The 24069-nt window shown below is 57.3% G+C and overlaps 2 protein-coding genes across 3 annotated transcripts; one reads left to right on the forward strand and one right to left on the reverse strand.

Annotated features, from left to right (window-relative positions):
* The first annotated feature begins 580 nt into the window (after positions 1-580).
* ALX3 (ALX homeobox 3) lies at positions 581-7550 on the forward strand. Its single transcript, XM_063418432.1, has 4 exons — positions 581-827; positions 3936-4237; positions 5301-5363; positions 6024-7550. The coding sequence occupies exons 1-4, from the start codon at positions 581-583 to the stop codon at positions 6327-6329; spliced, it is 918 nt and encodes a 305-aa protein (XP_063274502.1). The 3' UTR covers positions 6330-7550.
* Positions 7551-8669: 1119 nt separating this feature from the next.
* Positions 8670-23733, reverse strand: STRIP1 (striatin interacting protein 1). 2 transcript variants are annotated; one of them, XM_063418427.1, is made up of 21 exons: positions 23461-23733; positions 21218-21287; positions 20877-20951; positions 19898-20032; positions 17158-17278; positions 16766-16834; positions 16239-16345; positions 15736-15863; positions 14683-14865; positions 14379-14596; positions 14053-14118; positions 13796-13859; positions 13110-13181; positions 12843-12917; positions 12581-12678; positions 12081-12207; positions 11887-11987; positions 11605-11671; positions 10776-10880; positions 10428-10632; positions 8670-9368 (listed from the first exon to the last, which is right to left on the reverse strand). In XM_063418427.1, exons 1-21 carry the CDS (start codon positions 23716-23718, stop codon positions 9121-9123), a joined length of 2592 nt encoding a protein of 863 aa, XP_063274497.1. In that variant the 5' UTR covers positions 23719-23733; the 3' UTR covers positions 8670-9120. The 2 variants fall into 2 exon arrangements, with proteins under 2 accessions (XP_063274497.1, XP_063274498.1); XM_063418428.1 differs by lacking the exon at positions 23461-23733 and adding an exon at positions 23295-23454.
* Between the last annotated feature and the right edge of the window lie 336 nt (positions 23734-24069).

Consider the following 24069-nt stretch of genomic DNA (forward strand, 5'->3'; position numbering starts at 1 on the left):
CATGGTCAACACGGCCTGCTGCGTGGGGTCCTGGATCCCACGTCCTGGAGTCACCACCGTCCCTGCATCCCTCATCCCAGGGTCACCATCGTCCCTGAACCAACTGGTCCCAGGCCTCAGCCCTGGCTTTGGGGAGGGAAAGGCTACAAATGGCTCTGCAGAGCTTGTGAAAGGGAAAATAAACCCAGAGAGTGGCAGGGAAATGGAAGTTTCTCCCCTGCCTGGGATTTCTTGCTGCTGCCAGCAGTGGGGGATGAAGCTGGAAATCAAAGAAGTGCCCTGGGCATTTCCTGCAGCTGGGAGACACCGGGAGAGGGGAGCGGGGCTGCCCCCGCCTTGAGGATGAGGGGCTCTGACCCACTCGCGAAAGTGTCCCCGGCAGGGGTGGCTTCGGGACTGGAGGGTTAACGCAGTGCCTGGGAGGACGCACGTGACGCCTGTGGAGTGGGGGGCGGGTGGGGGTGTGGGGGGGCTGCGGGCCGATCCCTCCCTCCCCATCGCCCCCCCCCCGGCCCCCTCCTCCCGGTCCCCCGCACAAAATCCGCTCCCCGGACCATCCCCGTCCCCTCCAACCTGAGCCATGGAGACACCGGGCTGCCCGGCCTTCCCCCCGCCTCGCCGGCCCGGGGGTCCCCCTGGGCTCCCCCGGCCTCCCACCGCCTTCGCCCTCGGTGCACCGGGGCCGCACCGGCGGCCGCCGCCGCTCAGCCCCCGCCCCGGCCGCTGCCCGCCGCTCCGGGCCGAGCCGCGGTACCCGGGGGTCGCCAGCCCGGGCCCCCCCGCCGCGGCCGTGCACGGGAAGCCCCTGTACCCGGCCGGGGCTGCAGGTACCGGGGGAGCGGCGGGTGGATGGGGGGACGGGGCCGCCAACCCCTCCCGGCCCCTTCTGCTTCTCTTCCCCCCTCTCTGCCCCCCGCCCGCGGCCTCGGGTTCTGCCAGCAGCCCCAGCCCTGAGCTCCCATGAGCGTCATTTCTCCGACACGCTCTCCCGGGCTTCTCCGACGCGGCCAATGTCGCGATATGGCCCCATCGGGGACCACCGGGGTGTCCCCCGACGGGAGCCGGAGCTGCCGGGTGTCGGCTGCTGGGACTGTGTCACGACAGACACTGGGGGCTCGGGGATGGTTCCCGTTCTCCAGAAACAGCGGGGAAAGAGGGAGAAAAGGCGGCGGGAGAGACTCGGCCTCGCTGCCGCGACGGCGGGGAGCGGCCCGGGGTGGGGAACGGCCGGTCCCCGTTCCCGGGGATGGAGAACGGCGGGTCCCCGTTCCCGGGGATGGAGAACGGCCGGTCCCCGCTCCCGGGGATGGAGAACGGCCGGTCCCCGTTCCCGGGGCTGGAGAGCGGCCGGTCCCCGTTCCCGGGGCTGGAGAGCGGCCGGTCCCCGTTCCCGGGGATGGAGAACGGCCGCGCTCCCGGAGGAGGCTGGAAAGTCGCGTCCGGCCGCAGACTCCGGTTCCCGGTCCCCACCGGGCAGGAGCGGCGGCAGCAACCGCGCTGTGGCCCCACGGGCGGGCCCGGGGCTCCGCCGGAGGCCGGACTGCGGGACTGGCAGCGCACCCCGCTCCCCGCAGCTCCGGCGCTCCCGGTTCCCCGGGACTCCTCGGTGCCTCGCTCCGGGCCGATAACGCTCTGGTTCCTCAGTACCCGGACCCGGGCTCCGGCGCTCCCGGGTCTCCCCGGTACCCATGTCCGGAGCTCGGAGCAGCCGGTTCCCCTCGGCCCGGATGTCCCGGGGCTCCGGAGCCGTCTCCGGGCTCGGACAGGACCGAGCTCACTGCCGGGGCTCTCCCGCCGCTCCTTTGCGCTTTCCCAGGGCCCGTCGGGGGCTCCCGCGGGATTCGCACTTTCGCTTTGATATCGTTCCCGCACTTCTGCTTTCGTATGAGAAGCAAAAGGCAGCGCCGGGGGGGGGCAATGGGAGCCAGGTGGGACCCGGCAAAGCCGCCTCGGGGAACAGGTACAAAAAGCCCCGGGAAGTGCCGGGAAAAGGCATCAGGGAGCTCCGGGAGGGTCCCCGCCGCGGCGCTTACCTGCTGCAGCTGCGGCGGGGGGATGCTGCCGTTCCACGGGTGTTTCCCCCGGTCCCTGGGACTCCTTTCCATGCCCCCATCCCTTCACTAATGATCCTTCTGAGTTCCTTCCCCTCCCCATTATCCCAGGAATTGTACAGCTGTTTCCCAGCTGCCGCCTTCCCCAGCGCCGCCAAATCTTTCTGGGGGTGTCAGTTTAGGAAGGAGTGGGAGAAAAATCTCTGTATCTTCCCTTTGTCCCCCTGTGCCACTGTGTTTGTTTAGCTACGTGCCTGTATCCCGCTCCTTCCTGCCTTTTCCTTTTTCTGGCTATTTATTTATTCGTCTCCAAAGCCAAAACCCACGGGTCACTCGGAAATGCGCCGCATTGCCTTTGAAAAAAGGGGGGGAAAACCCAAACTCGATGCTTTATGCAGCAGGATTTTGTTTTGGTAGTTTTTTTTTCCTTAATTTTGGTTATGTTTGGGTCTGCTCTTTGGTGAGATTTGGGTTTGAGTCGTTAAAACCCTCCGGCCCAGCAGCTGAGCCCTTCAGAGGCCAGAGCAGGGAGGAAACGGCAATTTGGCCTCATTCCTTTGCCGTTATCCATGACCAGACAGGTCGGTACTGAGAGGGCCGAGGAGCAGTCGCCCCCCAAACCTCCTCCAAATGACAATTTCTCATTAATTCAAAGCAGCTGGATCTGGGCTTGACGGCTCCAGAGCCCCCAAATTGCCTTAATTAGAAAACAACCAAAAATGAAAACCGAAAGGCCGGAAAAGGCCGCGGCGGGGGCTGGTTTGGGGGGTGCCGAGCCCCGGGGAGGTCACAGGAATGGGGACCCCGTTTCCCCACTCCATTGGGATGTGGTGGTTGATGGGCTGGGAAGGAGGGTTCACCCCAAAGGAGGAATTCCCCCTCCTCGCTGTGGGCCTGATCCTGCCCCTCCAAGGGAGCCAGCGGTCCCCACCTGCAGAACCCAAAAATCTCTGGAGACACTGGGGTGGGATCAGGGCAAACCCAGCATCTTTGGGTTGTCCCTTCACGGGTGACACCTCAGTGTCCCCTCAGCAGATGGGGACAAGGCACCCCTCTGCATCTGTGAATTCCCTGCTCAATTCTCCTGGCTCAGCCTATCGGGGTCCCAGCAGCACCCAGAATCATTCGGAGCTGCCAAATGTGTCTCCCATGTGGGGACAAACAGCGCTCCTGGGGGTACAGAGGTGGCCCCCAAAATGTGTGGCAGGGATTTTCCTCCTTGATCCCATTCCATCATCCACCCAGCAATGCAGCAGCACTGAAGGGAAGGGGGGAACCCCCAGATTTCTTGCTCTGGTCCCAAAGGAGGGTGAGGAAAGGGCGCTCTTCTCCAGCAAAAAAAAGCAGGGTGGTATTTTTTACTCCTTTCCAAGTGCTTTCCCGGGAGTTGCAGCTGCAGGGAAGTGCTGGCTCAGGGCCACAGAGCTCCCCATGAACTATCTGGGGTGCAGGGTCTGGATACAGCCCAGAGCCAGGCTGGGTTTGGGGTCACTGGTGGGGCTGTGGCTGTTCTGGGCTCTGAGCTAGGCGGAGGCACCAGCCTGTGTGGGAAGGGAGTGGGAGGAGAGGAGCAAAACTGTCTGCAAAAACCCTGTGCCCACCTCCTCTGCCCCCTCCCTGTCCAGTCGCAGCATCCCAGTGGGACTCTGAGCGTCTGCTGCTCCAGCCAGGCTTTCCCCACCCTCCAGAAGCTTTTTGTACACACAGCTCCCGCAGCAAGCACGGGTTTTGCCCTGCTGTGTGTCCATGCTGAGCCCTTTCTGCTGGGGCAGTACCTCGACATCCCCCGGGATGAGGGATGGGATGCCAGGGCTGTGGCACAGACAGTTCAGGGCTTCCTTGGCACTGTTAACACCCTCTGGCCCTGTGCCTCTCCCCCACCAGGTGAGAAGGGCTGCAAAGGTGGGTTCCAGGCAATTCCCACAGCCTGCAGGGTCTCCCAGAAAGCCCCGGAGGATCTGGGGTGCCCCCTGGCAGCACCCCTGGGCAGCCTCCGGGACCACGGCATCCCCGAGCTCCCCGAGTCCCTGGGCAAGAGCAAGAGCAAGAAGAGGAGGAACAGGACCACCTTCAGCACGTTCCAGCTGGAGGAGCTGGAGAAGGTTTTCCAGAAGACGCATTATCCCGACGTGTACGCCCGGGAGCAGCTGGCACTGCGCACAGACCTGACTGAAGCCAGGGTGCAGGTACGGGCACGGAGGGGTGGGCACGGAGGGGGGGTCCCCTGTCTGTAAGGTGATGCTGAGATAGAAGCTGCTTTTCCCATGAGATACGCTAAATCCCAGATGGAAAATCTCAGGCCGTGTGCCCTCTGCACCCACTGCCGTGCTGTGGCTCTGAACCCTCTGCATTCCCCCCCTGGACAAGCGCCCAAAGGGTGCAAAGAGCCTAAAATTTGGGAGGTGGGTGTCAACCACCCCTCAGGATGCCCTAATCGTGATTCCCCCATGATCCATCGTTCCCAGCCACCCTCCCCAGCTGAGCTCTGAGAGGGATCCCCGGGAGCTGAGCGTGGATGGGGCTGGGGTGGCACATCCTGGAACGTGGGGCAGGAGGAGACGGACCCTCGGCCCCGCCTCCACTGGCGCTGGCAGGGAGCTGCTTCCAGAGGGGTCTCCATGCGCTTTGAGGCTCCTGGTGGGAAGAGGCAGCTGGAGCGTGCTCCCAGCAGGGAGGAAATGAAGGTGGAGGGGAAGGAAGTTGAGTGCGAGCACCCGCTGAGAGCTGGGATCCCCAGGAGCAGGAATGGGGACACGGCACAGGCAGGGGGAAATGTCCCCCGAGCCTGCACCCACCCAGTGCCCACCCCAGCGTCCGAACCCGGGTTTGGGGTGGATGGAGATGAAACCACCTGCAGACACGAGCCTCAAGCCAGGCACCCCGGTAGTGCATCCCCCACCCCGAGAGGTGTCCCCACCCCAGCACGGAGGGGACATGAGCACCCAAAAAGCCTCACTCTGCTGAAAAATCTGAGATAAACAAGTCCCAGAAGCACCAGGGAGGGGAAAGGTTCATGCACGGAGCAGGACGGATCATTTTTGGGGCGGGACAAGATATTCCTGCTGTTGGTAAAGGCCAGGGCTCCAAGGCTGAGCACAGAGCAGCTCCCTCTGCTCGGCTCCGGCTCTCCGGAGCGCTGGGGCACCATGCGCGGCTGCTCCTCCTGCCGGGGAGGGGTGCGGACCTCGGCAGGAGGCTGCAGCGGCAGGGGAAGGGTCCCCGCACCTCAGCCCCCCCTCCATCCCCCAGGTTTGGTTCCAGAACCGCCGGGCCAAGTGGCGGAAACGGGAACGTTACGGGAAAATCCAGGAGGTGAGAGACGGCGCGGGAGCTGCTCCAGCCCTGTGTCCCCCGCTCCCAGGGGAGGGGTCCTGTCCCAGGGCACCTGTGGGTGCCCCACATCTCCCATTCCTGTCCCTTCCCCCCACGGCTGCACCCATCCTTGGGAAGAGTGCGGCCCGGGATGGAAAGGAGGGCGGATCACATTTTGCCACACGCAGGAAGATGCTGCTCTGTGTCCCACTCCATTTCCCGTGGGAACACGCCCTCTGGGGCAGGTTTGGGGATGTTCCTCCTGAAGACCCCCTTTAGCTCTCCCACATCCATCTGTGCTTCCTGCCCCCCTTTTCTGCAAAACTTCCTGCCCCCCAATATCGAAATCATAAAAACTCAGCTTCACCCACATCCCTGAGGCCAGACTCTCCCGGGGGGATATTTCAACCAGGATTCAACCCCCGCCAAGGCCAGAGAACAGAGCAAAGGCATCGCTCCCTTTGCAGCCTGTGGGTGGGGGCATTGGAAGGAGGATGAGGAGGATCTGAGGGGGGACGAGGGGAATCCAGCAGGGGTGAGAGGGATCATAGAGGGGGTAAGAGGAATCCTGAAGAGGAGGCTCTAAGGCAGAATGGGGGGGAAACTGAGCGGGATATGATAACCCCACCCTCATTTTGGGCTGTTTTGTTGTTATTTCAGCTTCAGAACAACCTGTGGCCGAGCCCTGGGAGCCCCCCGGGGCTGCTGCCCCCCGAGGGCATCCCATCCCCCTGCATGTCCCCGTACCCCCCCGCTGCCAGCAGCGGCTTCGTGGGCATCCCCGCGTCCCCGGGCCCCCACCCCGGCATCAACAGCCTCTACTCCCTGCACGGGCTGCCCCCCCCGGCCCTGGGCCCCCACCCCTTCGAGCCGCCCCCCCAACACGACTACAAGGCGCCCACCCTGATGCCACTGAGGATGAAGAGCAAAGAGGGGGCCGGGAGCCTCCTGGATTGGGCCACATGATCCCCTGGGGGGATGGACACGGAGCCTTCATCCCCCCAGAGCGTATCCCCCACCCCCCGGCAGCAGGGAGGGGGGTCAGAGTGGTGGGGTCACCTTCACCCCTCTCTGCACGCCCTGAGCTTTCCTGCACACACCTCGATCCACCCCCACTGAGAGGGGGCCACAGGGGGGCTGTGGGGAGGAAAAAGAGGCGCCCCCAAATCCAGGCTGCCCCAGCAGGGCTGGCACTGGCAGCTCGGGACCCCAGAAAGGGCTGCCCAAAATCCCTGAGCCCTCCCAGCGCCTGCAGTGACTGGGGTTTGATGGAGAGCCCGGTGGTTCCCCCCGCTCCGGGCACTGCCAGCCGTGGGCGTGGCTGAGGAGGGGCTGTGCCAGGGGGAGCACCGGGGCAGGGGAGTTTTGTGGGCAATTCTCCCCTCCCCAGGTGAAATTTGGCCGCTCACCCCCCGCCCAGTACAACCAGCAATGGCAGAAATTGGGCTCTTCCTCTCCCAGTCCCATACTGGGAAGACTGGACTGGGACAGCTGCTGGTGCTCGCGGGTCATTGAGGGCAGGGCCCAGGAGCTCCAAAGTCCCCTCCAGAGCATCCCAGCTGGTTCTGCTCCCTCCTGGAGGGGAAATAACGCCCTGGCACAGCTCCTGGAGCCCCCTGGCACAGGCAATAACTCCATGAGGTGGGAGCTACCGGGATAAGGCATCCCAAATTAAAGGGGTGCTCTGTTACCCCTCAGGAAGGTGTTTCAATCCCAGCAGGGGGAACCCTCCCCGGTGCTCCAGCTGGGGTGTTGGGGGCACAGCTGGTCGATTTGGGGAGGGGGTTCTGCATTTTGCAGGGCTCTGCATGTTACTGGTGCTCCCTGCAAGGCCAGTCCTGGGGGAGGGGGCACCTCACTGTATCCAACCTGGTTCATCTGCTCAGGGGGCTCCCAGGGGGGCTCCCTGAGTCCCTCCAAGAGCCAGCGTGTCCTGTCCCCCCCTTCACCCACTGTGACCTCCCCACTACAGGGAAACACCAAAAAACGAAGGCAGGAATGAACCCTGCTCACCCCAGCACCAGGAGATGCTGGCACACCCCCAGGGCCCCTCTCAGGCCAAACCCCCTCCCTGCAAAATCTGCAATGGGCCCTGCCCCAGCTCCCACATCCTGATGGAGGGACACCCCTGTGGGGCACCCAGATCCCCTCGGGGAGGCACCAAACCTCCCTGAGAGGAGGTTCCAGCCCAATCTGGGCCAAACCCTAAGGTTTTCAGCCAGGAATTGGCACCCTGGGCACAGCCTGGGCACCCTGGCTGCCCCCAGGAGGCAGCCCAGGGCTGCCCACTCTCACCCAGGACATCTCACACCCCTCCCACCACCGGGGATTTTGTTATTCATTTCTAAAAAATAAACCACATTTTTCATAAGTTAATTATGGCTTCAGTAGCCCTGGAAAGCCAGAGGGGCTGGGGATGGAGACACCCAACAGGCTCCTCAGGCCTGTTCTGGTGCTGGGAATGGGGTTTAGGGGGCAGGATGGTGCTGGAGGTACCCAGGTGGGTGCCAGGGGTGGGTACAGCCCTGGCAGGACCCTGGGGGCACATCCAGCTCCTGGCTCTGTGCTGCCCACAGGGGACAAGGTCAGGGTGCAGCACTGGGCACACAGATGGCCCCAGAGCTGCAGCTCCATCTCACCCCTGGCTGAGGGGGAAGAGGGCAGGATGGGGACTGCTCCAGGCAGGGATTAAGGGCATGATACCATCAATGCTGAGCCCACAGAACTTCTCTGAGTTTGCTGCTTCCATGCCTGGGGCTGAGCATCCCCACAGTTGGAATCACTCCTGGAGCTCCATAGGCTCAGAATCCCAGCAGGGGTGGAACTGGGGCTGTCCCAGGCTCCCTCTGCCCACAACCATCTCTGCAAATCCCTGCCTCAAATCAGGGGGAATCCCCCAGGATTTCATCCCCCAGGGCTGCTGCTGTCCCTCTGCCAGAGAAACTGAGGCCAGGCAATGTGCAAGGTTGAGCTATGGCAGGATTTGGTGACAGGATCCTCCTCTAGGAGCAGGGACCAAAGAAAATCCCAGTGGTAACACCACACTGGTCTCAGAAATGCCAGGACACAGCTGGGGGAGGGTTCAGCAAATGGGACAGGGAAATGCCTGCAAGGACACAGGCCACCAGCCCCCCAAACCAACAGACCTGGGGCAAGACAAGACTAAACCTTCTGGTGAGGGGCCATGTACCCCCCAGGATTTGAGGGATAAATGAGGACAAGGACACAGGATGAGGAACTCTTATCCCCGCCCAACTCCAGGCAGCAGGGACAGGAACACGGACAGAGCCCAGCCACACTCAGGGCAGAGGTATCACCAAATATATATAATTATGTACAGCTCCTGCACCCCTCGTGGGCTGAGGGGAGGCTGTTCCAGCCTCCCAAGCCCCCACAACCCCCCAGGGGGGCTGGGCAGGGCCAGCCTGGTGTCCCACCCAGTGACCCCACTCCCACACTGCAACCTGCTCTCCCTTCTTGGCTGGGAGGGGCACACAAGGGTGGTGCCCCTGAAAGCATCGCATGGGGTGGGCACAGATCCCCACCCAACAGGAAACCCCCTCAGCTTTGGGATGAGCCTGGAAGGAGGCAGAGGGGCAGGATGTGGTCTCAGTGAGGAACCCCCAGCTCCATCCTCTTCCCAAGCCCACCACAACACTGCAGCCACCCCAGACCTCCCCAAAGCTCACTCCCCTGCCCTGCGGCAGCAGGTCAGCCTCGAGCTCTCCCAACACCCCATCCTGCCTCCCTGTGTCCATCACTGCAGCAGCTCCTCCCAGGAGATGGGCCGGGAGAAGACCTCCCGCTCCAGCCACAGGTCGTAGTTGACCTGGAAATCCTCGGGCAGCTCCACGCGCTGGCCCAGCACGCTCTGCAGGCAGTTGTCCACGGGCAGGAAGTCGGGGTTGCCGTGGGCCCGGTCGTAGCGCCGCGAGTTGAAGCGCTCGATGCTGGCCCGCAGCGCACACTCCTCCGCCTGGAAATCCCAGGGACGGGCGTCCAGGTCTGGGGACAGGGATGAGAGGGGTCAGAGAGGAGCTGGGGGCTCCTCAGCCGGCCCAAACCCCTCGGAGGTGTGGTTTAACCCCAGCCACACTGAGCCCCGTGCAGCCGCTAGCTTATTCCCCCACCAGCCGGAGCAGGGAAGAATGACAGGGGTAAAAGCTGGAAAACTGGTGGGTTAGGAGGAAGACAGCTTAATAAAGAAAGCAAAAGCTGTGCACACAAGGAAAGGAAAACAAGGAATTCATTCCCTGCTTCCCACGAGCAGGCAGGTGTTCAGCACCTTCAGGAGAACAGGGAATGGTGACTTGGACGACAAACACCATCACTCCCAACATCCCCCAATTCCTCCTTCTTCCCCCCACTTTGTATTCTGAGCTTGATGTCCTAGGGTCTGGAATATCCTTTGGTTCTCTCTCCTCCCAACAACCCATACAGCCCCAGCCCCCTCACACCTCGAAAGGTCTTTGTGGGTGCTTCCAACAAAGCACAGTCAGGAGCCACCAACAGCTCCAGCAGCATCCCCACCACAGGCACAGCCCCAGCACTGTCTCCCAACATGCCCACCCCATCAAGCACAGGAAAGCGAGCAAGATCCTGGGAGGGGACACAGGCCAGCTGACCCAAATCAGCCAAGGGAATATTCCAGACTCTGAGATGTCAGATCAGATGTAAAAGCTAAGGAAATGAGGAGGAATGATGGGGCATTGGTTATTTTAAACATGCCTTCCAGAGCAGCCACTCCATGTGCTGGAGCTCAGCTTCCCAGAAGTGGCTGAACATCACATGCTGATGGGAAGTAGAAAACAAACCTAATTTTTTCTGCTCTTGCTGTACTAAACTACCTTATCTCAACCTACAAGTCATCTCCTATCTGATTTCCTCTGCCCTGTCCAGCTGGGAAAGGGAGTGATAGAGCAGCTTGGTGGGCACCTGGTGAAGCTCAACCAGCCCAGGTCCACCAAGGACAACCCAGTGCACCTGCCCAAGCCTCAGGCAGCAAAGGGAGAGCTGGGGCACAGAGCCTGGAGGGCTGGGAATGCCGGGAATGCCGGGATGTACCGTTGCCATAGGCCCAGTCGTCGTTGAGGCGGTGCCGCACTTTCTGGTAAATGGCTGACATGGTTTTCATGTTGCTCTTCCTCCACTGCCGGCCCAGGTACTTGGTCTGCACCTTGAGCAGCTTGAGCACGTAGAGCTGCATCATGGCCTGCTTCACCTTCAGAGCCCGCTTCAGGATCGGCGCCGACTTGAACACCACCAGCATCTGCCAGAACAGCCCAGATCCCACTCCTGTGCCAACCCCTCCTCCATGCCCCGCTCGCTCCTCCTCGCTCCCCACCAGGCACTGCGTTATCCCCAGTGCAGGTGCCAGGCCATGCTGAGCTCCAGAAGGTTCCCAGCCCTCACCATGGTGCGGGAATGCTTCCACTTGGTCAGCTTGTTGAGGATGCGCAGGAGGTTTATGCAGGAGAAGAGGTTCCGCCAGCAGAACTGGTTGTTGTCTCCAGCTTCCTGTGGGGAGGGAGATGCAGGGTCAGGCAAGGGATCGGAGAGGGGATGGGGAGAGGCTGTGGTGATGTGAGGAGCCACGTCCCAAGGGGACAGCGCAGCATGTGGGCATGGAATCAGCCAAGCATGGAATTGTTAAGATTGGAAAAGCCCTCTGAGATCATTGAGTCAAACAGTTCCCCCGGCACTACCAAGGCCACCGGTAATCCCTGTCCCCAAGTGCCACATCCACACCCACACATTTTTTGAATACTTCCAGGGATGGTGACTCCAACACTGCCCAGGCCAGCCTGTACCCGTGCCTGACCATCCTTTTCACTAATAATTTTCCCTCAATATCCAACCTGAACTTCCCCTGGCACACCTTGAGGCCATTATCTCTTCTCCTGTCCCTTGTTCCCTGGGACCAGAACCTGAACCCCCAGCTCCACGCTCCTGTCAGGAGTTGTGCAGAGCCACAAGGTCCCTCCTGAGTCTCCTTTTCTCCAGGCTGAGTCCCTTTCCCATCTCCCTCAGCCACTTCTGGTGCTCCAGCCCCTTCCCCAGCTCTGGACACACTCCACCCCAGCAGACATCGGCCATCCCCATCCTCCCCAAAATCCCAGTGGCACCAGGGGCCCAGCACAGGAGAGCTGAGGGTGCAAGGGCTGGGTGCTGGAGCCCTGCTGCCTCCCTGCATCCCAAACTCCCCTGGGAAGCAGCCCAGGACTGTCACAGCAGGACTCACCAGGCTCTCTGCCGTCAGCTCCGGCAGCTCGTGCACAACGCAGTAGGGATAGTCCAGCACAGAGATGCTGCAGGAAGGAGAGGGGTGCTTGTGCTGGTCCCCCAGATCCCCCCTGGCCTGGAGTCAATGCAGCCCCCCCTTCCCACCCACTGCAGATGGGCTTTGTGGGAACTTTCCAGGCCTGCCTGAGCCACTGCCAGGGAGGGACTGCGGAGGGGCCAAAGAAACAGGGACCCCTCCCCACATCCCCCAGCAATGCAGGTGGGCAGCCTTCTCCCTCACCTGTTCTTGGCAGTGATGTAGGACATGATGTTCTGGTTGAAGAACTTGAGGATGAGCGGGATGCAGTTGGCAAAGACCAGGTGCTGGGCCATGTACTCAAACTGGGGAGGAGAAACGTGGGTGAACAGGGACCCACTCAGGGTCCTGCCATGCCCAAAGACCCACGGGCACAGCTGGAGCCCGGCCCAGCTCACCTGGTAGATGTGGTTGAGCTTGAAGTGTTTGAGCAGGAGGAGCAGCACGGCGGAGATGGCCTTGACAATGATCTCCTTGTGCCGATTGACATCCACGCCCAGCTTCATGCTCTGCAGCACAGTGGTCCTGGGGGACACAGAGGGAGGAATCAGAAGGGATTCTTCCCTCTCAGGGTGGCACAGGCTGTCCAGGGAAGCTGTGGCTGCCTCATCCCTGGAAGTGTCCAAGCCCAACCTGGGACAGTGGAAGGTGTCCCTGCCAATGGCAGGGACTGGAACTGGATGAGCTTTAAAGTCCCTTCCAAAACCCAAAACATTCCATGATCCACAGTCCTTGGGCTGGGGCAGGGTCTGCCCCTCCCAGTTCCTGCAGGGTGCAATCCAGGGCACAGCAGGGTGACAAGGTTCCCCAGGGAGCCCCAGCCCACACCAGGTCAGTCCCCCAGCCCCCTCCTTCCCTTCCCACCACCAGCCAGCTCCTCTGCTCCACGGCCACTCACGGCATCTCCTCGGGCAGGACATCTGCCAGGATGTTGATGGAGTCTGTCTTGGCTTTGGAGGTGGGGGCTGCAGCCAGGAGGATCTTCAGAAGAGCAATCTGGGAAGAAGGGAGAGATGGAGGGGGAATGGGAGCTGCAGGGGACTGGCCACACACCCTTTCCCCATGCAGGAGGGAGGAACAGAGCAGGGGCAGGGGGTGAAACTTGGGATGCATCACTGGGAAGGGACTGATCCAGGGGATCCCAGTGCTCCCCAGCTCACCATGTACTGGGGCAGGCTGGGCAGCAGGCCCTGGTACAGGATCTCGGCAGGGACTTGCTCCACTTCCTCTTCCCCCTGGTGCCAGGAGAGACCAGAAGACATCATCCCAGGAGCTGCCACCAGCACCATGGAGCATGAACCCAAGGGCAGGATACCCTCAACTCCTGCCCCAGAGAAACCCCTCCCCAGCAAAACAAACCCCTCAGCCCCGCCATAAAGCCTGGCAGGACCAAGTGCCCCCAACCCCCAGCCCAACCCCACACTCACTCCGGAGAGCGGGGAGCGCAGGTACTCCTCTTCCATGTGCACCTGCACCTCCGCAATGGACGTGTACTTGTGCTGCAGGGGGACAGGGCAGGGTCACCACGGCCCCCCAGCACTGCCCCCAGCCCCAGCCTGCTCCCACCACCCTGTTCCAACTCCCCCAGGTCCCTGTCCCACGGGTGACCTGTGCAGATGTGCAGGGTGGGAGCTGCTGGGCTCAGGTGTGGGACAAGGCCAGTAAGAAAGGGATGAAGACGTGAAGAAAGGGATAAAACCCCTTAAGAAAGAGATGGAGCCTCCTAAGGAAGGGATTGAGCCCCCTAAGGAAGGGATTGAGCCCCCTAAGGAAGGGATTGAGTCCCCTAAGGAAGGGATGGAGCCTCCTAAGGAAGGGATGGAGCCTCCTAAGGAAGGGATGGAGCCTCCTAAGGAAGGGATGGAGCCTCCTAAGGAAGGGATGGAGCCTCCTAAGGAAGGGATGGAGCCCCCTAAGGAAGGGATGGAGCCCCCTAAGGAAGGGGCTCAAACAACCTGTGAGTCCAGGATGAGATGAAAGCTTAAGGCTGCTCTCCCATCACTGGGTGGAGGAAGGGGAAAACGGTCAGGAAAATCCACCCTGAGCTGTGATGGGAGCAGGGAGATGGGCAAGGGGCACCCAGAGCAGCAGGGGCTGGAATTCCTGCACTCACCAGCTTCAGGGTGCGGATGCTCTCATGGATGGGCCTGGGCAAGCCCACCACGGTGTTGGTGTCACTGGAGGAGGGAAAGAGCCACACTGGGAGCAGGGCTGAGCACCCAGGGGTGGGGCAGAGACCACCCAGGGATGAAGGCACAAACCAGCCAGCCAAGGCCTTCCCTGCTGCCATGCAGAGACAAAAGCAGCCCCCAAACTGGCCTCCCCCACAGGCCCCCCATAATGGCAGCACTGGGCTGGCTCTGCACCCACCTGCCCAGCGTGTAGCCGATGAATTTGCTGCGGCTGGATTCCAGGAACATCTCAATGTCCTTCTCCCTGCAGCAAAGAGAGAAGAGTCACATCTTCCTGTGCATCTGGAAGATGCCCAGCCAGGCGCAGGGAAAGGCACAGCCCAGGCACAGGGAAAAGCCTTGTGGTCAGGTAAAGGATGCCCAGCCAACAAGAAAACAGCCATCAAAGTGACCACCCCATCCCAAACACCTTCCCTACATCCCTGCTGCGATTCCCAACATCCAACGGCCTCTGTTTCCCTGACCCTGCTCCAGTTCTCCAAAGAGGGAGGCCCCCGGACTCACCGGACCTTGGGGGCCCAGGGCAGCCCTTTGGGGCAGGTGATGCGGTCGCTGGGGGGGTGCTGGGTAGGAGGGGGCATCACTTCATCCCGTTCCAGGGGGAAGGTCTCTCCCTCCAGGCTGTTGTCATCATCATTTTCCTCTTCCTCCTCACGGGAATCGTCAGCTTTGTACGGATCCCGCTCGTTGAAGGCATCCAGGTTATCCTGCTTAATGAGGGCCTGGAGCAGGGAGAGGGCAGGAAGGGAACATTCCAGAAAACAAGCCCAGCCCCTGGCAGTGCCCTCCCTAACACCCCCGTCCCCACCTTGTGCTCCCTCCGGCCGCGCTTCTGCTGCTGCTCGATGAGGTCGGAGGCGGAGGCGGGCGGGGAGGCCGCCCGCATGTTGCGGATCACCTGGATGCTGTCCTCGGGCAGCGGCGGCAGCCCCAGCATCTCCCTCTTCTCTGCCTTCATGCTCTGCAGCTCCTCGAACCCTCCCAGGGTGCACTGCAAGGGAGAGCACAGCATGCTGAGCACGGCGGGCTCCGGGGGCATCTACCCCTGCCCTTCCCAAACCCGCTCTGCAGGATCACAGAATCGCTCAGGCTGGAAAAGCCCTCTGGGATCACCGGGTCCAACTGCTCCCCCAGCACTGCCAAGGCCACCACTGGTCCATGTCCCCAGGTGCCACATCTATGTGTCCTTTAAATCCCTCTGGGGATGGTGATTCCAGCACTGTTCGGGGCAGCCTGTGCCAATGCCTGATCACCCTTTCCATGAAAAAAAATTCCCAATATCCAATCTAAACCTCCCCTGGCACAGCTTGATGTCATTGTCTCTTGTCCTGTCCCTTGTTTCCTGGGAGCAGAGCCTGACCCCCACCTGGCTGCCTCCTCCTGTCAGGGAGCTGTGCAAAGGTCCCCCCTGAGCCTCCTTCTCTCCCCTCAGCTCCCTCAGCCACTCCAGACCCTTCCCCAGCAATGTTCCCCTCCTGGACACGCTCCAGCCCCTCAAAGTCTCTCCTGTCCTGAGGGGCCCAAATCCTTCCCCAGGGTATCAAGTGGGAGCTGCCTGTCCTGTACTCCTCCTATCATTGAGAGAGGCAGGAGGGACAGGAGGATGTCCAGGCATCCACAACTGCAGCACTCAGAGCTTTCCTTTCCCCAGCCAGGGACCTTGCTTTGGTCTATCCTCAGTACCCAGCTCCAGACACCAATATCCAATGCTTCCCTATGGGGCAAAACCCGGGATTGGGTTTAAAGGAAAACTGAACACCAGAACAAGAGGATGGAACAATTACAGCCAACTCTGAGGGCAGAATTCCCTCCTCTGCCAAGTATCAAACCACACATCCCACATCCCATGGCCTCTCCTTACCAGCACAGTCTTCCAGAGCAGAAGCAGCACCTTCTTCATGGGGAAGTGAGGAGCGTGGCCACTGCAGAATTTGGTCACCATCCCAAAGAGCATGACAGAGAAGGGTTCATTGTTGTACAGGGGGGCTCCTGGAACCACACAGCACCATTAGCCAGGAATTCCCCATCCCTGGCCTCACCCTAATCACCAGCACCACCAGCTCCTGCACCCTCCTCCCCAACAGCTCCAAAATCCTCACCACAGACAGCTCCCTCTCCCCTTCCAAGGCCTCATGAACTCCATAATTTCTTACCTCTATGTTGAGAGGAGATAACAGCTCCAATATTCTGGTTTTTTCTCAGGGAGAGCACCCAGCAGCAGAAAATGCTGGATGGCTTCCTCTGCTCACCTCCCTCTGCCCCACAAGTTGAGCAGAAACCAAGCCAGTGCTGCCAGTCACTGTTATCCTACTCCAAGAGCCAAATCCATGTCCTGTCAGCTCCACCCCAGCTCCTGCTCCTCACCCAGCTCTGCTCGGAAGGTTTGCCTCATGCTCTTCCACTCAGGCTTGTCCCCCTCGGCCTCCTGGCGCACAGTCTCCACAATCAGGTACATGATGTTCAGCAGCACCCTGCAAAAACCAGGGCAGCTGAATCCCGGGGACTGGGATCAGTTGTGGAAGCACTGTCAGCACCCAGGGCTCAGGGAGAAGCTGGAGCAACCCAGACCACATCCAGAATTCAGGTACCTGCCCCACATCAGCACACAGACACTGGGGGGAAAGGTCTCTACCAGTCCAAACAGGAAAAAAATCTGCTTTCCCAAATTTTACTGCTTTCATACCCCAAATTTCATATTCCAATATCATATTCCATATTCATATCCCAAAATTCATATCCCACAGCCTGCTGTGCAGGCTGAGCACGACAGACACCAGGGGAAACTCTCAGAGCTGGGACAGCTCTGGGACTCCTTCTAGAGCCTGTCTCAGCCTCCCAAAGCTCCAAGGAAACCCCAGCCCCCTCCTGGTCCCTCCATTCCCACTCCATACCTGAGGTCGGTGCTGTCAGCCAGGGAAATGGCCGGTTTCCTCACGGCACTGGAACAGGCTGCGCTGTTGCTGTGGAGGGAGAACAGCTCAGAGGGAATTCGGGGGAATTCTCCAAACCCTGAGACAGACACTGCTGCCATGAACTCCCTGCTCCCAACACAGCTGCAGGAGGAGGGGCAGAGCTGCCAGTCTGTTTGATTCATTGGGAATTTCAGGAGAAATCAGGTATAATCCTACATTACACATCCACCCGAGACAACAGGAGTCACTCTGGTAGATGCAAGAATCAGATTAAGGATAGATGGATAGGTAAGCTTTTGTGCCATAAAGCTGAAAAACTCCTACCAAGGAGCTCCAGAGGCACTCCTGAAGTGTTTTCCTGCAGTACTCACTCAATCTCCATGTTCAGCAGCTCCACCAAGGCGTTGAAGGTTCCCACTTCCAGCAGCAGGAAGATGTTGTACCTCATCCACGCCTGCACCTCGGCCTCGGAGCTGCACTCCCCGAAGGTGCCTGCAAAGAGACCGAGGTGATGCCACCTGCACGGGCCTCCCACAGCCCCTCCTGTGGGAAACACAGCCCCAAACTGGGAAAAACTGGGATGAGGATGGAACTGCCCTCTTGGGGTCCCCTCCTGTGGGAAACACATCCCACACACTGGAGAAAACTGGGATGAGAGAATGGAACTGCCCTCTTGGGGTCCCCTCCTGTGGAAAACACACCCCTCACACAGGAGAAAAATGGGATGAAAGGATGGAACTGCTCTCGTTGGGTGACCTCCTATGGAAAACACACCCCTCAAACTGGGATGAGAGGATGGAACTGCCCTCTGTGGGTAATGCAATCTGCAGAACTGGGATAACACAGGGAAATCAAATTTTGGGCCAAACTGCTCTAAACTATCTGGTCCTGTGAGATTCAGCTTCATTCCAGACATGCCAGGTGGAATGAAAACCCCAAGAAATGAAAATTCTTCAAAATATTACATATTAAAATAATTGGTAATTAACATATCATATCAATACTATATATTCATTATATTATATATTGATACATTAAATACAATATATAGCATATATATAATATATAGCATATCTATACTATATATAATATATATAATATATATAATATATAATATATTATATATCATATTGTGTATAATGTATAATATATAATATTAATAATATAGACCATACATAATCTACGTAATATATAAAATACACATAGCATTTAATATATAACATATATAATGTATAAATATATTATATACATACATTATATGTATATATATTATATGTAAGTCACAACATGTAATATATGTAATATATAATATATAGTATATTACATATTGTATGTATTGTAGATTATACTGTATTATTATTACTTGTATACATATAATTAAATATTTTTATGTATATAATTTACATGAGATTATATTGTACTATGTCTCACATATATACATCAAAATATATAATTACAATATGTACACTATATGTAATACACAGTACAATATATTCTACAATCCATATATCATATAATGCAATATATATTATACTATATATAATATAAAACCATATATTACATATTGTATATTTTATATATACTATATATAATGCTCTAGATATACAATATATAAATATATAAAAACTTTACTAATATATAGGAGTTCTATATTATTTAAATATACACTATATATAAAATATAGCTAATGTACACAATGTAACACTTACCATTGCATATCAAATTATATAACTATATATAAATATATATAACATATACTTAAATATATATTAATTATATCACAATATAATCCATTTTATGGACTTAGCAGTGGGGCAAACAAGGGGCAGAGGCACAAGATCACAATATCACAATCTATCACTATAAAATTAACTATCACAATATAAGCCACTCCTATATTGTACAATATACAATTATATATATTTAATATATATACTATATAAAAATATATATAATGTCTATATAATTATAACTATATTATATATATTAACATACACAGTATATATACCATATATAGTGTTTATATATATATACTAAATATATTTAACATATATATACTATATCACAATATAATCCATTTTATGGACTTGGCAGTGGGGCAAGCAATGGGCAGAGGCACAATATCACAATATCATAATCTATCACTGTAAAATTAACTACCACAATATAATCCATTACTGTATTGTACAACATATACTTACATATACTTAACATATATACCATACATATTTAATATAGATACTATGTATAATATAGATACTATATTAAAAATCTATGTGTATATAATTATATATAATGTATATATATAAAATACAGATAGAATATATACTATACATATTAATATATACTATATATACTTAACATATACCTACATATAGTAACTATATCACAATATAACTAATTTGATGGACTTGGCAGTAGGGGAAACAAGGGGCAGAGGCACAAGATCACAATATAACTATCTATCACTATAAAATTAACTATCACAATATACTCCATTACTATATTGTACAATATATATAATATATACTTATATAGATTAACTATATCACCATACACTCCATTACTATATTGTATAATATATACTTATATATACTTAACATATATACTACATATATTTTATATATATAGTATCCATTATATATATACTACATATAAATATATATAATGTGAATACAATTATAAATATAATGTATATATAAAAATATATAGTATATATATTAATATATACTATATATACTTAACATATAATATATTAACTATAACACAACATAACCCATTTGATGGACTTTGCAGTAGGGCAAGCAAGGGGCAGAGGCACAATGTCACAATATAACTATCACTATAAAATTAACTATCATCCATGACTATATTGTACAATATATATAACAGATATATATATATAAACTATATCACAACACAACCCCCTTATGGACTTGGCATGGGGGCAAGCAAGGGGCAGAGGCACAATATCACAATATAACTATCACTATAAAATTAACTATCATCCATGACTATACTGTACACTATATCTAACATATATATATATTAACTATATCACAATATAGCCCATTTTCTGGGCTCAGCAGCGAGGGGTAGGGGCGGTGTCACCTTGTGCCACGTAGAGGATGGCGCGGGCCACGCGCAGGCGCCTCTCGCGCGCCGTCACCTCCAGCCCGTCCAGCAGGCGCATGGCGTGCGTGCGGTGCTGCGTCCGCTCCAGCTCCGGCCACCGCTTGTCCCGCACTGCAAGGCAGGGCAGGGCTTGGGCACAGGGACAGGGACAGGGACAGGGGCAGGGACAGGGACAGGGACAGGGACAGGGACAGGGGCAGGGACAGGGACAGGGACAGGGACAGGGACAGGGACAGGGACAGGGGCAGGGACAGGGACAGGGGCAGGGACAGGGGCAGGGACAGGGGCAGGGACAGGGATAGGGACAGCGACAGGGACAGGGGCAGGGGCAGGGGCAGGGGCAGGGGCAGGGGCAGGGGCAGGGGCAGCAACAGGGGCAGCGACAGGGGCAGCGGCGCTGCGCAGGGAAGGGCTCCTGGGATGTGTGATGGCTCAGGGATGACTCCTGCCCACCCAGGGATGTCTCAGGGATGTCCCCTGCCAGCTCAGGGATGTCCCCTGCCAGCTCAGGGATGTCCCCTGCCTGCTCAGGGATGTCTCCTGCCATCCCTCATGGCATCGTGGAATACCCTGAGCTGCACAGGGCCCACAGGGGTCACAGAGGCCAACTCCTGGCCTTGCACAGGACATCCCAAAATCTCACCGCGTCCCTGAGAGCATTGTCCAAATGCTCCTGGAGCTCTGGCAGCCTTAGGGGCTGTGCCCATTCCCTGGGGAGCCTGGGCAGTGCCCAGCACCCTCTGGGGGAAGAACCTTTCCCTGAGCTCCAGCCCGACCCTCCCTTGACGCCGCTCCAGCCATTCCCTTGACTCCTGTCCCTACTCCAGGGAGCAGAGATTGGAGCTGCCCCTCGGGAGTAGCTGCAGACCCCAGTGAGTTCTGGCATCAGGCTCCTCCAGGAAGAGAAATCCCTGTCCCTTCCCAGGGGGAGAAGAATCCAGAAAAAGGCTCTTACTGTGGATCCTGAAGTCCTCCTCAAAGCATTTTCGGTTGAGCAGGAACTCTGGCCCCTCTGTGTAGCTGTACAGCTCTGCCAAAAGAGGAGAAGCTCCAAAAACCTGCACCAAGCTGCAACTCAGCCCTGGGAACTGCGGTTTTAGCCAAAATATCAAAATGTAATAAAACCCAGCAGTGTAAGGCCAAAAATATTCATTACACATATCCTGTCTCTTCTAACATCAATACAAGGTTTAAATATAATAATAAAGCAATACTGGAATTGACAGAGTTCCTTTAATTCTATCAGGAGAGGAAATCATGGTTGATTAATTGATCCACCACAGAAGAATTCCTTACCTGACAGCTCTGCTGTCCATTTATCTGTGTCTGCATATTCAAACTCCAGGTCTGGCGACTCCGAAAAGCCCTGAAAACACAGGGGAAAAACCAGTTCCATTACAGCATATTTCAGGAAAACCAAAATCCCTGAGAACACTCCCAATTCACCTCATCCTCCTGCAAATCCAGGGCTGGTTTTCCTGGTTCAGGGACCAAAAACATTCCTGCAGCAGCACAAATGTTACCGAGGCAACCCCAGCCCACCTCCTGCGTCTCCCTCGGCTGTGCCACGTGGAGCCACTGCAGCACCCTCAAAGCACGGGAGGAGCCCCCAAAGCACAACAAACACGGCAGGAGACAGGGAGAGGGTTCTGTGAGATCAGGGAACTCTCAGAGCTCACCCATTTTGCAAAAAATTGGGAAAATGTGGGCTATCCTCCTGTGCCATCCCAGCAGATGGGATTAGTGAGGATGAAACAACTCCAAACAGCTTTGGAGAGGCTAAAAACCATCCAGGAGAAGCTTTAGAGCATAAAATATCAGCTCCATTTATGGAAGTCATGAACATTAACCCAAAATGTTTCAGGGCACCCATTCCTGAGTGGGGCAGACCCACAGCAGGACCCTCACAAATTTCGGGATCCTGAGCACAGGGCAAATCCCCACCAGAACTCCCCTGAATTATGAGGCTCCCACTCCTGAGCATGGGGAGTATCCAGAACAGAATCCTCACCCACTCCTGAGTGAGGAGCAAACTGATACAAGAACCATCTCAAAATCTGGGGCACACACTCTTGAGTGAGGAGCAGATCAACACCAGAACTCTCCTGAGCTCTGGAGCTCCCACACCTGATCAAGGGGCAGATCCACACCAGAACTCACCCAAATTTTGGGGCACCCACTTTTGAGTGAGGGGCAGACCCTGAGCAGAATTTTGGGATGCACACTCCTGAGCACAGGGCAGACCCACACCAGAACCCTTTCAGGACACCCCTGAGCAAGGAGCAGAGCCACCACAGAATGATCTCCTATTTTGGGGCACACATTCCTGAAAAAGGGGCATACCCAGAGCCAAATCCACACAAATGTTGGGGCACCTCCCCCTGAACAAGCTGCAAATCCAGAGCAGAACTCTCCTAAGTTTGGGGGCTCCCACTCCTGACAGAGGGGCAGATCCACATCAGATCAATCCCAAATTCCAGGAGTCTGAGAGAGAGGCAGCTCCAAGCCCCTGGCCTGCACTGGCTCTGCTCTGCTGGGAGCACCCCCAGCCCCTCAGCTTCTCCAAGACTCCCCCTCACATCCCTCCCCCGGCATTCCAGGGACCTTTCTGAGGAACCCCTGGGTGCGAACGGCTCTGGGGCCATCCCAGGAAGGGAACGCTTTGGAAAAGCCCTGGGACACCTCAGCTCCACACAACCCCCGGACCCCACGGCTCAGGGCGACCCCAGGGGGGGCTGGTCACTCCCTGCTGGATCCATCCCTGGTCCGAGCACGGCAGCGGGACCCGACACCCCACCCCGGGCTGGTACGGACCGGTGACACCGAGAGAACCCCCGGGTGGGCTGTGAGACCCCCAGGCCAGCCCTGTCATTCCCGTTTGGGACCGGCGGACCGAGCCACCCTGGCGCCCCAGCCCGGACAGCGGCCCGGACCCGGGGAAGGAAACCAGCATCGACCGAGACCAGGCAGGGGCCGGGCAGCCCCCAGCTCCGAGGCCTCTCAGCTCCACAGCCCGAGGCCACTGCGCAGGGAACCGGTACCGAGGGAGCGGCCGGTCCAGGACCGGCCCTGGGACCAGAACGGGAGCACCGGAGCCAGCGCACGGGCTGGTCCCGGGAAGGTGGCGCCCAAGCAGGGCTGGGAGAGCCGGACACCGGCACCGGCACCCCCGGCCACCGGTACTACAGACACTGACACCCCCGGCCACCGGCACTACGGACACTGGCAGCCCAGGACACCGGCACCGACAGAGATCCAGGAGCACCGGCACCGGCACCGCCCCTGGGCACCGGCACCCACGGGCAGACCCTGGACGAGGCCCAGCGCGGCCCGCCCCGCCCGGAAAGGCCGCCCCGCTACCGGCGGCGCTGACCTCGGAGTCCTTGCGCGGCGGCCGGGCCAAGTCGCGGCCCCTCCCGGGCGCGGCCGCCCCACCGCGGCCCTTGTTGTTCCCCGGGACCGGGACAGGGCCCGGCCCGGGGCCGCCACTCGGCTCCATGTCGGCCACTCCGCCGCGCCGAGCTCTCGCGAGGACTCACCCCCTCCTCTCGCGGGAGCGGCAGGGAGAGCCGGGGCAGCGCCGCCGCCATGTTGGGAGTGGCACCTGGGGGAGCGCCGGTGTCTCCGGTGGGTGCGATGCAGCTCCGCCCGCCCGTCCCAGCGCTCCGCCGCGGCGGCCGCGTCACGGCCGGCGCCGCCCGCCCCCGGTGGCCACGGACGGCGCGACACACGGTCAGGCGGTGGGCTCCGCCCCCGCGCGGCCATCTTGGGTGCGGCGCGGCACCGGGCGCGGCCATGCTGGGTGTGGCACTTCCACCCTCACCCTAGGGCGGGGCCATGCGCTGGAGGCCGCCATGTTGAGAGTGGCAGGAACAGGCAGATCCCAACTTGAAGGGCCTGGGACAAAGGAATCCCCAGTAAAGGGGCTGGGGGGGCTCAGACCCCAGAGAGGGGGGAGCTGGTGGGACTCAGAGGGGAGTTGGACCCCGACGGACAAACCTGACAGGGTTTAACCCCCAAGCTAAGGAGCCCTATTGGGCTTAAAAGAGGGTGAGACCCCAAAATCCAGAGTTATGGCAACACTCGGAAAATTCTGGCAGGACCCAATCTCTGCCCCGAGGTGGCCAAAGGCAGATTCCAGCCCTGCC

This window comes from Prinia subflava, chromosome 23 (assembly GCF_021018805.1).
Source record: "Prinia subflava isolate CZ2003 ecotype Zambia chromosome 23, Cam_Psub_1.2, whole genome shotgun sequence".
In the NCBI taxonomy this organism is placed as follows: Eukaryota; Metazoa; Chordata; class Aves; order Passeriformes; family Cisticolidae; genus Prinia; species Prinia subflava.

Coding starts and splice junctions, on each gene's coding strand:
- ALX3 (XM_063418432.1), top strand. CDS start 581: ATGGAGACACCGGGCTGCCCGGCCTTCCCCCCGCCTCGCCGGCCCGGG. Junction 828..3,935: donor GTACCCGGCCGGGGCTGCAG/GTACCGGGGGAG, acceptor CTCCCCCACCAG/GTGAGAAGGGCTGCAAAGGT. Junction 5,364..6,023: donor GTTACGGGAAAATCCAGGAG/GTGAGAGACGGC, acceptor TTGTTATTTCAG/CTTCAGAACAACCTGTGGCC.
- STRIP1 (XM_063418427.1), bottom strand. CDS start 23,718: ATGGCCGCGCCCGGTGCCGCGCCGCACCCAAGATGGCCGCGCGGGGGC. Junction 16,346..16,765: donor GCTGACAGCACCGACCTCAG/GTATGGAGTGGG, acceptor TGGTTTTTGCAG/GGTGCTGCTGAACATCATGT. Junction 14,597..14,682: donor GCGGCCGGAGGGAGCACAAG/GTGGGGACGGGG, acceptor TCCCTGCTCCAG/GCCCTCATTAAGCAGGATAA.